At 47.0% G+C, this 13,595-nt stretch overlaps 1 protein-coding gene across 1 annotated transcript; it reads left to right on the top strand.

Annotated features, from left to right (window-relative positions):
* Nucleotides 1-356: 356 nt before the first annotated feature.
* On the top strand, nucleotides 357-4,200 carry LOC123103311 (ras-related protein RABD1). The gene is made up of 8 exons (XM_044524849.1): nucleotides 357-606; nucleotides 732-804; nucleotides 884-931; nucleotides 1,054-1,101; nucleotides 2,477-2,548; nucleotides 2,767-2,922; nucleotides 3,329-3,432; nucleotides 3,752-4,200. Exons 1-8 carry the CDS (start codon nucleotides 590-592, stop codon nucleotides 3,849-3,851), a joined length of 618 nt encoding a protein of 205 aa, XP_044380784.1. The 5' UTR covers nucleotides 357-589; the 3' UTR covers nucleotides 3,852-4,200.
* The last annotated feature ends 9,395 nt before the right edge of the window (nucleotides 4,201-13,595 follow it).

Below are 13,595 nucleotides of genomic sequence, written 5' to 3'. Positions count from 1 at the left end.
GTAAACACCGAGGCTCAAATTTTCCATAATAGTTGTACGTACAGCTCATTAACCAATCTATGCCAGGGAGCAAAAACAATAACCCGCCAAAATGAGACCATCACATGTATATTGGTTAGACAATGTGATACCTACGGTAATACCGGTTATCTAACAACACTTGGTAAATCACGGTGCTTATGCAATCGAATCGAAACACATTAACTTTGTACCATCACAACAAAACTAATAGCTAAACAACTCTCCTTTGGGTAAAGACAAGTAAAGGCTAAAACTCTTTATTTTATAGCAAAAAAAAAGGAGAAAAAGAGGAGATGTAAAGACAACTTTTGCACTCTTTGTGCACCGCTTGATTGATTAGCCGCTAAGCCATCCCCCCTCCCCTCACGCGTCCTCCGTCGGCCATGGCGGCATATAAGCGGACCAAAGACAAGAAAAGGCGGAGACTTCTCTCGCCCGACTCCCTTTGCTTCCCCTCTCCACCTTCCCCCGCTCCCCTCCATCGATCTGCGCACGCCAGCCGCCTCCGCCGGATCCCCTCCAGCAGCGCCCCTCCCCCGAATCCGCCGGAGCCCAGCGGACGCCCGCCATGAGCACCTCCGAGTAGTAAGTCCCCGCCGCCGGCGGCGCCGCCGATCTTTCTTTCCTTTCCTCGTCGGTTTCTTGCAAGTTGTTCCTTTTTTTGGGTTCGGGCGGGTGATTGATTGATGCGCCGTGGTATGCTGCTGCAGCGACTACCTCTTCAAGCTGCTCCTCATCGGCGACTCCTCCGTCGGCAAGTCCTGCCTGCTCCTCCGCTTCGCCGTGAGAAACCCGATCCCCTTCCGCCTTTTCCCGATTGGGGAAAAAATTATGAGGCTTGATTGGTTGATCCCTTTTGCAGGACGACGCGTACGTGGACACCTACATCAGCACCATCGGCGTTGATTTCGTAAGTACAGACAGATGATCCCCTTTTGCTGTGATTGATTGATGGAGCTCCATTAAGTACGTTGCTGCAAGTACAACTTCCCGACTGAATCTGCTGTACCTTTTTTCATGAATGTGTCGCAGAAAATTCGGACCGTCGAGCTCGATGGCAAGTCGGTGAAGCTGCAGATTGTGAGTTTCAGTTTACAGAGATTTCGCTGATGCCAGTTCATTTGTTTGGTAGCTCTGTTATCTGTTCATAATTGGGATATGGTGCTTGGATTCATTCATACTTCATAGAAATCATATACAAGGGTGGGTGGGAATTGGTGGGGCTTGCTGTCTAGATCTTGGTGTTAGGTTGTTACATGGATTGCTTTATCCAGAACGGTGGGTACCAACTGTGCAGGTTAATCAGGGGTTTCTGATTGGCGTACTCAATACATTGTTCCGACAAAACTCAGTATGGTTCTTAACTCTATTTAAGCTCACCCTATGGTGGAACCAGGGACATGGGGACATTACAGTACTATAATTGTGGGGGAATGCAGTGGCACCTAGAAAATATACGGTCTGTGGAACATGCCCTGGACTCAGCAATTGATGTAACTCTGTTGAGCTGCGGTGCGCCATTTTTAGCTGATTTTATTGGGGAGGCGGGTACTTACCTGGAAACTAAATGGCCTGGTTTATACTGTACTATCGCCCATCGTTGATAGCGATGCACGAACTAAAGCTCTTAGTTGTTTGGAGATGAATTGCTTTATATTATTTTAAGGGAGATCTTTTATGATAAGCCCCTGTGTGTACATCACCGAACTTAGATTGGGCCAGTGTACTCCTCAAGTAATTAGTTACTGTACAACCTAGACTGTACACGCTTGTTAAGTAGTCATAATTGCAAATAATTGGAAGCTATCGCGTTGATTGGGTACCAACTCCGCAAGTTAATTAAGGGTTCCTGATTTATGCATTGTCCCGACAAAACTCGAGCGATTGGCTGGCAGTTTTTTTGTTCTTAACTCTGTGTTAAATTTGTCCAGGTGGTGGAACCAGGGAGGTGGGAATAATAATTTCAGTATTAAAACTGTGGGGAAAAGCAGTGACACGTAGAATTAATGTACCATCTGTGCAGCATTCCCTGAGCTCAACAATTGCCGTTACTCCGTGGAGCTGTCTTAATTTAGTTAGTTTTCATTATATGCGGCGGATATTTGCTTGGAAAATAGAATGGCCTGGTTGGTCTTGCACCAACTAAAGCCCTTAATTGTTTCGAGGGAAATTGATTTTTATTATGTAAGTGAGGTATTTTATAATAAACCCTGTGTGTGGACATCACCGAACATAGATTGGGCCACTGTACTCGCTGAGTAATTACTTACTGTGGAACCTAGACTCTACATGCTTGCTAAGCAGTCATAATTACAAACAATTGGAAGCTATCGTGTTGATGGTTAGTTGTTAGTTGAGACCTGATGTGTTAGGTCAGCATTGCTTTACAAAATCTACCTGTGTTCATTCAGTCTTTCGGTTGTTGTAATGTGATGATGGTCTGTTCCTTGTTCAGTGGGACACAGCAGGCCAGGAAAGGTTCAGGACGATAACGAGCAGTTACTACCGGGGAGCGCATGGAATCATCGTAAGCCCTCATGGACAACCATAGTACTGTTTATCCTGATCTTTTCACACCTGCGGTTGTTTCTTTTGGAGTTGTTTCACAGTTTCACTCTAGTCATTGTTGAACTTAACTTGGTCATTTTCGCTCTGCATTATTTATTGTGCTTCATCATTCAGGAATGAGGATCTACATTTTCATAGAATTACCAAGGCGTTAATACTCCTCACTACACTTTTCAGATTGTATATGACGTGACAGATAGGGAAAGCTTCAACAATGTCAAGCAGTGGTTGAGTGAGATTGATAGGTATGCCAGTGACAGTGTGTGCAAGCTTCTAGTAGGGAACAAGTGTGATTTGGTTGACAGTAAGGTCGTTGATACAGAGGAGGCCAAGGTAAACCCTTCTCTCTCTTTCTTTTAGTTCTACCGACAGTTTAGCCATAGTCTGACTCCAAATGACAACAGATTCGTTTGGCAATTCTACATTTCTGATGTCAAATTACCCAATTTCACGGCGTGCTGTTATCAACATTTAGTGAATAATGTGATTCCTGTTGTGTTGTTGTGTTGGCTAACATCTACGTGATTTTAGTTCGAAGATGCATCTTTAAGTGGATAGAACAATGCGTCTCTAGTTGCTACACACAAAAAAACCAATCTAAGCCTGTTTTGTTCTTGATAAATTGACATGCTTCTTTGTTCTTGATACTCTGCTTCCTAGTGTGGTCCTAATGTGCTACTCAGGACAATTACTCAAAATATGGTAATCAAGTAACTAAAACATCTATGATGAATTTCAGGCTTTTGCAGAATCATTAGGAATGAATTTCCTTGAGACAAGTGCAAAGGAATCCATCAATGTGGAGACAGCTTTCTTAACCATGTCATCAGAAATCAAGAACAAGTAAGCCAAGAAATGCACAGTTTTAGAGGCCCTTTTCTTCCCAGCTTCTCTGCTATATTCGATGCTGATAGATCGTCAAATTAACTGCATTCTATGAGAACTATTTCGCTTTTTCTAGGTTAATATTTGTTACAAACACTTTATTTAGATATTCACATTAGTTTACATGAGGGCTAAATGCAGATCATACAGTCCTCCCCTCTTATGGTTACTTTATCCCTCCTTCTAAATCTTGCCTCTCTTCGAGTGAAGTATCTAGACTGTATATCTCTCTTGGTATATCCAGATAATACCTGACTACTGATTTACCTGCGTGCAGGATGGCGAGCCAACCTGCGGCGGAGAGGAAATCGACGGTCCATGTTCACATGAAAGGGCAGCCCATACAGCAGCAGAACAGCAGCTGCTGCTCCTCATAAGCTCAGCAAGACTCCATTCCTACACCTCATGAGATCTGGTCGAGCAGTGAATTGGATATACTGAATACAGAAATTGTATAAAACAGAACTTGTGTTAATACTTACTGTTTAATATACTTGTCACAGTTTGAGCTTGTTCTGCAATCTCATTAGTCATTTCTTCGTCAGTGTTTTAGGCGCATTTGATGGATGTTAGGTTACAAATATTGTATGCAAATATGGTTAATTCCATCATCCTGTTATCTTTCAGAAAGGACCATATATTGTTGCTAATTATATGGAGCTTGTCTTTAGTCATTACTTTGTAACAGAAATTGTATGAAAAATATGGTTAATTCAACCTTGTCAATCATCTTTCTGATATACTTTTGTGTTGTCGATTAGCTGGAGTTATCTTTTGGCCGCTTTTTTGGAACGTTGAAACCTGACTGATGTAACTCTTAAAATGGACATCGGGCCAGAAAACATTAAGCTTGGATATTAGTATTACCAATGAACTTGATATCATATAGTAACTGAATACATGTGAGTTCCAGGTCCAACAAGCCAGGATATCTATTTGTGAACATACTGAATACATAACTTGTTGTATACAGAGCTTGTGTTACTACCTTATAATGTTCAATATGATTATCACAGTGAGAGCTTGTTATGCAATCTCATTAGTTGTTTATGTATTAGGCGCATTTGATGGATCTTTACGCAACCAGAAATTGTACATATGAAAAATATGCTTAAACCAAGTTTGTCATTTGTCAAAAAAGGACCATCATGTTGTTAACCAGTATATCCGGATTTTGTCTACAACTATGCCGGTTTTCTCAGACAACCATTGAACGACTCACAGTTTGCGAAAAACAATCTGTTTCAGTAAACCTTTTGCCAAGTGCGATAAACTATCGATAGAGCTCATTTTGACATGAAACCTGACATGTGGGTCCCGGTGTAAGTGATGATGTGGCATGGGAAACCCACACCGTTCGACCCTGGCATAGGGCCCACCTGTCATCCTTTCTCTTGCATCTTCCTCCTCCTTGCTCATGTACTGCTCCCACCCACGAGCGCCGCGAATGGGAGCCGCCGCCGCCGCACTAGACGCCCAACGGCCCTGTTCGCCCCTGCCTGGCCGCACTAGCGCTACCTCGTTTCCATCTCATTCGCTTATCTACGGCTATACGGAGTAGTAGCACAACACTACTACCTCCGTCCTGATTTATTCACCCCCTTCATATTTTGTGCCAAATTTTGATCATAGATTTAACAAACATAATGCTAATGCATGTCACAAAAAATTATATCGTTGGATTCGTATTTAAACATATTTTCTGATAATATTGTTTTGTTATGTATACTTATAGTTTAGTAAGTTAATATCATGGTCAAAATATGGCCCTAAATACGATTGGGACTAATAAAACCAGGACGGAAGGTAGTAGTTCGCAGTGAAGAAAACCAAGCTATCAAAAATGGCAGGGGCGACAGAGCATGTGGTCATGGCGAGGGCAACTCGAGGAGGCGCGCCTGTAGGGGAAAGCCGCGACGGCTTCTTGGAATTTATAGAGTCGATGAGGCATGAGAGAAGAGTTGGGAAGAAGCAGTGGTGGGGATCCACATGGCGGCGACGGTTCATCGAAGGTGGGGACGACTGATGGCATGGGCTTATGCCACACCCCAGGTCGATTCCTTCTGCATAGAGGCTCGTCCCGGCAATGCGACGATAATTGCTCGGGATGGTTGTTGGCCGCGAAGACTACACACCTCGGGAGGTGATGCAGCTAGCCGGCGACGGTGCAGAGCCATCCCTCATCCTCACCCTCTAAGCACCTTGGTGACCGAGGCCCCACCGGCGAGCTCCATCGCCGCTCCGACGCGGGTTGGCTCCTGGCGACCATGGCCATGCTGGCAGTCGTCGCCTACTAGATGTTCGGCGAAGAGGTAAATACACCGGGAGTCTCAAAACCTGCACACAATGATCAGTTTAATGCATAAACTTGTAAAATACGCGTTTCTAGTCAGTGAACTTTCATGGAGGTGCAAATACGGTCATTCCTCCCGTATCCGGCCATATACCATGCTTGTGTATTGTGCCAGCATGGCACTGGCCCATAGGTAAATAAAAGAGGGTGAGGAGGCGTTGGGTGATCTAGGCACAATGGTTATTTTAATATTTTTTAAAGACACCCCTCAACTTTTATACTACAAGGGACAGCCTCAAATAGGACCCACCAACGCATGCATTGTTTCTTTTGCAGGAACACCCTTTGAAAGGATCGAGAAGAGGTGTCTAGAGGGGGGTGATTAGACACTAAGTACTAAAAGTTGCAATTTTTAACTTCTTTAAGTTCAAGTGTAGTTTTGGCACAAGTTTAACAATCACAATACATAACAAGCAAGCATGCAAAGAGTATATGAGCAGCGAAAGTAAAGCATGCAACTTGCAAGAATGTAAAGGGAAAGGTTTGGAGAATTCAAACGCAATTGGAGACACGGATGTTTTTGTCATGGTTCCGATAGGTGGTGCTATCCTACATCCATGTTGATGGAGACTTCAACCCACGAAGGGTAACGGTTGCGCGAGTCCACGGAGGGCTCCATCCATGAAGGGTCCACGAAGAAGCAACCTGGTCTATCCCACCATGGACGTCGCCCACGAAGGACTTGCCTCACTAGCGGTAGATCTTCACGAAGTAGGCGATCTCCTTGCCCTTACAAACTCCTTGGTTCAACTCCACAATCTTGTCGGAGGCTCCCAAGTAACACCTAGCCAATCTAGGAGACACCACTCTCCAAGAAGTAACAAATGGTGTGTTGATGATAAACTCCTTGCTCTTGTGCTTCAAATGATAGTCTCCCCAACACTCAACTCTCTCTCACAGGATTTGGATTTGGTGGAAAGAAGATTTGAGTGGAAAGCAACTTGGGGAAGGCTAGAGATCAAGATTCATATGGTAGGAATGGAATATCTTGGTCTCAACACATGAGTAGGTGGTTCTCTCTCAGAAAATGTATGCTGGAAGTGTAGGTTCGTTCTGATGGCTCTCTCCACGAATGAAGAGTGGGTGAAGGGGTATATATAGCCTCCACACAAAATCTAACCATTACGCACAACTTACCAATCTCGGTGGGACCGAATTGAGAAACTCGGTCGGACCGATTCAGCAAATCTAGTGACCGTTAGGATTTTTGGTGGGACCGACATGCAACTCGGTAGGACCGATATGGTTAGGGTTAGGGCATAACGTAATCTCGGTGAGACCGATTACACAAACTCGGTAGGACCGATTTCTGTAATAAGCTAACCAGAGAGTTGGTCAGGCAAACTCAGTGGGACTGATTCTCTCATCTCAGTTAGACCGAAATGTTAAGAAGAGGAACAGAGAGTTTGCATTGTAATCTCGATAGGACCGATTACACAAACTCGGTGGGACTGATTTGGTAATGGACATACACAGAGAGATTACAATCCCATCTCAGTGAGACCGATTTGCCTAGGGTTTGTGGCAGTGGCTATGACATCTGAACTCGGTGGCGCCGGAAAGAAAGAATCGGTCGAGTTTGACTTTTGGTTTAGGTCATATGTGGATGTGAGAAAGTAGTTGAGGGATTTGGAGCATATCACTAAGCACTTTGAGCAAGCAAGCTGAGGGAGTCCCGGACTATGGGGTGTCCGGATAGCCGAACTATCATCTTCGGCCGGACTCCTGGACTATGAAGATACAAGATTGAAGACTTCGTCCCGTGTCCAGATGGGACTTTCCTTGGCGTGGAAGGCAAGCTTGGCGATACGGATATGTAGATCTCCTGCCATTGTAACCGACTCTGTGTAACCCTAACCCTCTTTGGTGTCTATATAAACCGGAGGGTTTTAGTCCGTAGGACGAACAACAATCATACCATAGGCTAGCTTCTAGGGTTTAGCCTCTCTGATCTCGTGGTAGATCTACTCTTGTACTACCCATATCATCAATATCAATCAAGCAGGAGTAGGGTGTTACCTCCATCGAGAGAGCCCGAACCTGGGTAAAAACATCGTGTCCCTTGTCTCCTGTTACCATCTGCCTAGATGCACAGTTCGGGACCCCCTACCCGAGATCCGCCGGTTTTGACACCGACATTGGTGCTTTCAATGAGAGTTCCTCTGTGTCGTCGCCGTCAGGAAGGATGCCCCGTCCCGTCTTCAAAGACAGCATTGTGGCTGAAGGAGCTTTGGCTATCGACCAAACTCTCCAAATAGGCGGTTTCCTTATGACCGCCTGTTCGGCCACCGCGCCGACGATGAATTCTCGGGTCATCGAAAGCAATCTTCACGTCAACTCGGAACTTGCCGAGCAGTTAGATCCGATGGAGCTCTCCTCCTTAAACGAGCTCTTGGATCGCATCACCGCCCTAGGAGTCGCTATAGACTACAATCAGATTGGGCTTAAACCCGATCTGAGAGAGATTAACTCTCCCCAGGTTACCCATCACGTTGCTGTGGTGGAGGAGCAATGCGGCGACCCTTCTTCTATCTTAAGGACTAGTTATGTCCGGATTCCTGATCCCTCCTTGCCGGATTCCCGCGAAGGGGAGGACGTCACTCAAGCCCTGAACCTAAAGTCAGGCAGCGGGCCAGATTCATTGGATAGCATCCAAGAACCCAAGCTTCCAAGTTCGAAAACTTCTTGACCCTTGAGTTTTAGATTGGATGGGGTTCCGAATTTAATTCCACCCGCTCACCCAAACACAAGCGATCTATCCCAAATCCGGCAAGAGCCCGCAGAAACAGTACACCATTACTAGGCCAGATTCCTCCTGGTCATAAACAGGATAAAGGATCGCCATGAGGAGGACGCAATTTCATTCTTCTGCAATAATTGCACGGACAAGGGAATCCTCAACACCGTAAGTCGTCATGAAATCACACGCTTCGCTGACTTGGTGTCCATAGTACAAAAGTACTGTGCGATGGAAAGCGCTTGAAAAACCGAAATCAATTTTTGGGACAATCCGGCCCTGAATACAATCCCAGTCCGAAATAAAAGGGTGCATCATCGCTAGGCACCTGGGTTAAATACCAAAAAGCAAAAACCCTCTATAGGGCACGGAACCGTACTGGAAGAATGGCTCAATGGACCCTGCAAAATTCATAGTGCAGAGGGTGCCACTCCAACTCATAGCCTTAGATCATTTTGGATACTACGGCAGGTGGCCAAAAGTGGCGAAGAGCTTCTAATTCCAGAATACCAGTCCAAGGATACCAGTACGGTATTAACAGTCTTCAAGACTTTCGCATCAAATAATATGCGGAAACGAACACTCCGCAGCCTTGTCGAAGTCTACCAAGTAGCAACAATAAACCCATGGAGTGACACAGCTATTACCTTTAATGCCAGTGACGAACCTAAATTCCGAACAGCCCAAGCACCAGCCGCATTGGTCCTCGGTCCAATAGTGGACGGCTTTCGCCTTACCAAGGTACTCATGGACGGTGGCAGCGGACTGAACCTCATTTACGAGGAAACCCTCCTAAAAATGGAAATAGACTGGAGCCGCATTGAGCGAAGCAGCACAACCTTTAGAGGAATAATCCCCAGTCGGGAAGCATGATGTACAGGAAAAATCACACTAGATGTGGTGTTCGGCACGCCGGATAATTACAGGTCCGAGGAGGTCACGTTCCAAGTGGCCCCGTTCAGCAGCGGATATCACCCTCTATTGGGGCGAGAGGCATTCAAAATTTTTCAAGCTATACCCCATTACAGGTACATGAAGCTCAAAATGCCCGGGCCCAACGGAATCATCACTCTTGCTAGTGACCCGGACATAGCACTCTGCGCCGAAAACAAGACAACCGCACTGGCCCTGGAGGCACTATCCGAAGCCCTAGCGGCCGAGGAACTCACACTGTGTTGCGCTCCACAGTGAATAGGGACGACGTGATACTCGATAAGAGATCCAAGTCCACCTCCTTTAAACCAGCGGACGAAATAGTCAAATTCCAAGTCCATCCAATGGACCCTACAAAAATGGCCTCCATTGGGACACAATTAAACCCTGATGTGGACGCCGCACTACGAGAATTCCTACGCGAAAATTGGGACATCTTTGCCTGGCACCCTTCAGACATGCCAGAAATCCCACGCCGGCTGGCCGAGCACAGCCTAAACATCCTACAAGGATTCAAGCCAGTCAAACAGGCTCTTCGGCGTTTCTCCGAACCCAAGAGACAGGCCATGGGAGAGGAGCTAGCCAAATTATTGGAGGCCGGATTCATCAGAGATATAAAACATCCGGACTGGCTAGCAAACCTGGTGATGGTACCAAAGAAGGACAAATCCTGGCACCTATGCGTCGATTTTAAGGACCTCAACAAGGCTTGCCGAAAGGATCCCTTCCCCTCCCCTGCATTGATCAAATTATCGACGCTACCGCAGGACACGATTCATTGTGTTTCCTCGACGCATACTCCGGCTACCACCAAATTAAGATGGCAGAGCCCGACCAGGCCACAACGGCATTCATCACCCCATACGGCCCATTCTGCTTCAACACAATGCCCTTTGGGCTCAAAAATGCTGGCGTAACATATCAGCGCATGATTCAGACATGTCTGGCAAACCAGATCGGCAAAACAGTGGAGGCATACGTAGACGATGTGTTCGTCAAAACCAAGCACGTCGAAACTCTAGTAGACGACTTGAGGCTTACATTCGATAATCTCCGAACATATGACATCAAGCTTAACCCGGAAAAATGTGTTTTCGGCGTACCAGCCGGAAAGCTCTTGGGCTTCATTGTATCCGGTAGAGGAATTGAAGCAAACCCAGCCAAGATCCGAGCTCTGTCACAATTGGACATCCCAAAGGACCTCAAACAAGTACAAAAATTGACGGGATGCGTGGCGGCTTTAAGCCGCTTTATCTCCCGTTTGGGAGAAAAGGCATTATCCCTTTATTGACTCCTCCGATGCACCGAACACTTCGAGTGGACGGATGCCGCCACGGCCGGACTCGAAGAAATAAAAGCCATATTGGCAACAAACCCGGTCCTGGCCGCGCCCAACATAGGCGAACCAATGCTATTATATATCGTGGCAACTCATCAAGTGGTGAGCGCGGTGCTCGTTGTCGAATGAGAAATGGACGGACACAAGTTCCCCCTTCAAAAACCAGTTTACTACGTGTCCACTATCCTGACTCCATGCAAGTCACGGTACCCGCATTATCAGAAGATAGCGTACGCGGTGTTCATGGCATTCCGGAAGCTGCGACACTACTTTCAAGAGTGTTCAATAACAGTTGCCTCCGATGTACCTCTTAATGACATTATAAACAACCGCGACACGACGGGCCGGATTGCCAAATGGGCCATTGAGCTCCTCCCGTTCGACATAACTTATAAGCCACGGCGAGCTATTAAGTCGCAAGTTTTGGCCGACTTCATCGCCGAATGGACTGAAGCCGAACTCCCTAAAGAGTACGGCGCATATTCCAACTGGATCATGCACTTCGACGGCTCTAAAATGTTGGCTGGTCTGGGGGCTGGCGTCGTCTTGACGTCCCCAACCGGAGATACGGTTCAATACGTACTCCAGATAATGTATACGGACTCCAACAACGCAGCCGAATACGAGTCCCTTCTACATGGCCTCCGGATGGCAGTCTCCATGGGCTTTCAACGCCTAGAGGTGCGCGGGGATTCGAACCTCACGATATCCCAAATAAATGGAGACTTCGATGCCAAGGATCCGAAAATGGCAGCTTATCGCAACGCCATCCTAAAAATGTCAGCTCGGTTTGTGGGGCTCGAATTTCACCATATAGCCCAGGATAACAACCAGGCAGCAGACGTATTGGCACGCATTGGCGCAAAGCGCGATGCCGTCCCTCCCAACATCTTCCTAGAACGGCTATTCGAGCCATCCGTACTATGGAAGGGGGAAGCCGAAAATAATAAACCGACCCCAACCGCACTTCCGGACACCGAACATTCTGACACAATCGGCGGTTCTGCCAACGAAGTAACATCCTCAGCCCACGTGATAATGGCAGTCATTGCCCCGTGGACGGAACCATTCCTAGCCTACCTAACCAGGCAGGAAATTCCCGAGGACCAAAACGAGGCCCGCTGCATAGTGCGGCGATCTAAAGCCTATAAGGTTCATGAGGGAGAGCTTTACAAGAAAAGCACAACCGGAGTCCTTCAAAGGTGTATCTCCAAAGAGGAAGGGCGGAACCTTCTGGCTGAAATTCATGCCGGACTCGGCGAGCACCACGCCACAGCCCGGGCCCTTGTAGGGAAGGCCTTCCGTACAGGATTTTATTGGCCGACGGCCCGGGCAGATGCTCAGGACTTAGTCCAACGATGCGTCGGTTGCCAGCTCTTTGCTAATCAAAGCCACATGCCACCCACCACCCTCAAAACTATACCCATAACCTGGCCCTTCGCGGTCTGGGGGCTTGACATGGTTGGACCCCTTAAAGGAGGAACCCACAAGCAAAGATACCTACTGGTCATGGTGGATAAGTTCACCAAATGGATAGAGGCCAAGCCTGTCAAGACGGCCGAATCCGGACCTGTGATAGACTTCATATCAGGGGTCGTACACCGTTACGGCGTACCCCATAGCATCATCACTGACAATGGAACGAACTTTACGGCCGACGAGGTTAAACTCTGGTGCAAAAACATGGGCATCAAACTCGACTATGCTTCAGTCTATCACCCTCAAACTAACGGTCAAGTCGAGCGAGCAAATGGTCTAATCATGAGCGGCATAAAACCCCGATTAGTGCGGTCCCTTAAGGAATCTAACATGCACTGGGTAGAGGAGCTCGACTCCGTACTCTGGGGGCTGCGGACCACTCCAAACCGCACGACCGGATTTACACCATTCTTTATGGTATACGGCGCAGAGGCAGTTCTGCCCTGTGACATAATTCATGACTCACCTCGCGTGCGCATGTACGAAGAAAGAGAAGCCGAGCTCGATCGGCAGGACAGTTTGGACGCATTGGAGGAGGAGCGTGACGTGGCAAAAGCCCGTTCCACATTCTATCAACAGCAAGCTCGAAGATATCAAAGCAGAGAAGTACGGGCCAAAACTTATAACGTTGGCGAGTTAGTTCTACGTTTGCCGGACAAGAAAAAGGACAAACTCAAGCCCAAATGGGAAGGTCCCTTTATCATTGACCAAGTCCTGACCGGGGGAGCATACCGTCTGCGAGATGCATCGGATAACCGACTCGAGCCGAACCCATGGAACACAGCCCGTCTCCGAAGATTCTATGCCTAGCGCCGGATTCTGAGTTCGTCTCCTTCCTCCGTCTATATTTTACATATTAGCTGTCTTTTGTTTCTCTCCTTCTCCCCCCTTTCTTTTTTTCCCTATTACAGACTTTGAAAGCTTGTTCGCGCATTGTTCGCACACACTTGACGCACTATCCGTGCTCATTATACCTGGGGGCTTCTTTAACAGAAGCTTATTTATACGGGCTTCATGCCCAACACATGTGTCACACTTCCGCATGTACCTTTTATTCGCCATTATATGCATCGATATGACTTAAGTTTTGGCCAAGCTGGGTTGCTTGGCTCCTGTGCTTACCCCTATGTTCCCGATTGTTCGGCTAGGCGGTAAAGGGAGCACCTCTGCGATTGTTACTGCCGGGTCAGCCGGATGTGTACCTCAGACTGGGTGAAGCCGAAAGCTAGCGTTCTTAAGGGAATATTCGGCCGGTGAACTAAAAGATGATTTCCTACCTA

The sequence above is a fragment of the Triticum aestivum genome, chromosome 1B (genome assembly GCF_018294505.1).
Source record: "Triticum aestivum cultivar Chinese Spring chromosome 1B, IWGSC CS RefSeq v2.1, whole genome shotgun sequence".
Lineage (NCBI taxonomy): Eukaryota > Viridiplantae > Streptophyta > Magnoliopsida > Poales > Poaceae > Triticum > Triticum aestivum.
The sequence above is the reverse complement of the archived record's forward strand: the minus strand, read 5'-3'. Positions and strand labels throughout refer to the sequence as shown.

Coding starts and splice junctions, on each gene's coding strand:
- LOC123103311 (XM_044524849.1), top strand. Junction 1,102..2,476: donor AGTCGGTGAAGCTGCAGATT/GTGAGTTTCAGT, acceptor TTCCTTGTTCAG/TGGGACACAGCAGGCCAGGA. Junction 2,923..3,328: donor TTGATACAGAGGAGGCCAAG/GTAAACCCTTCT, acceptor GATGAATTTCAG/GCTTTTGCAGAATCATTAGG.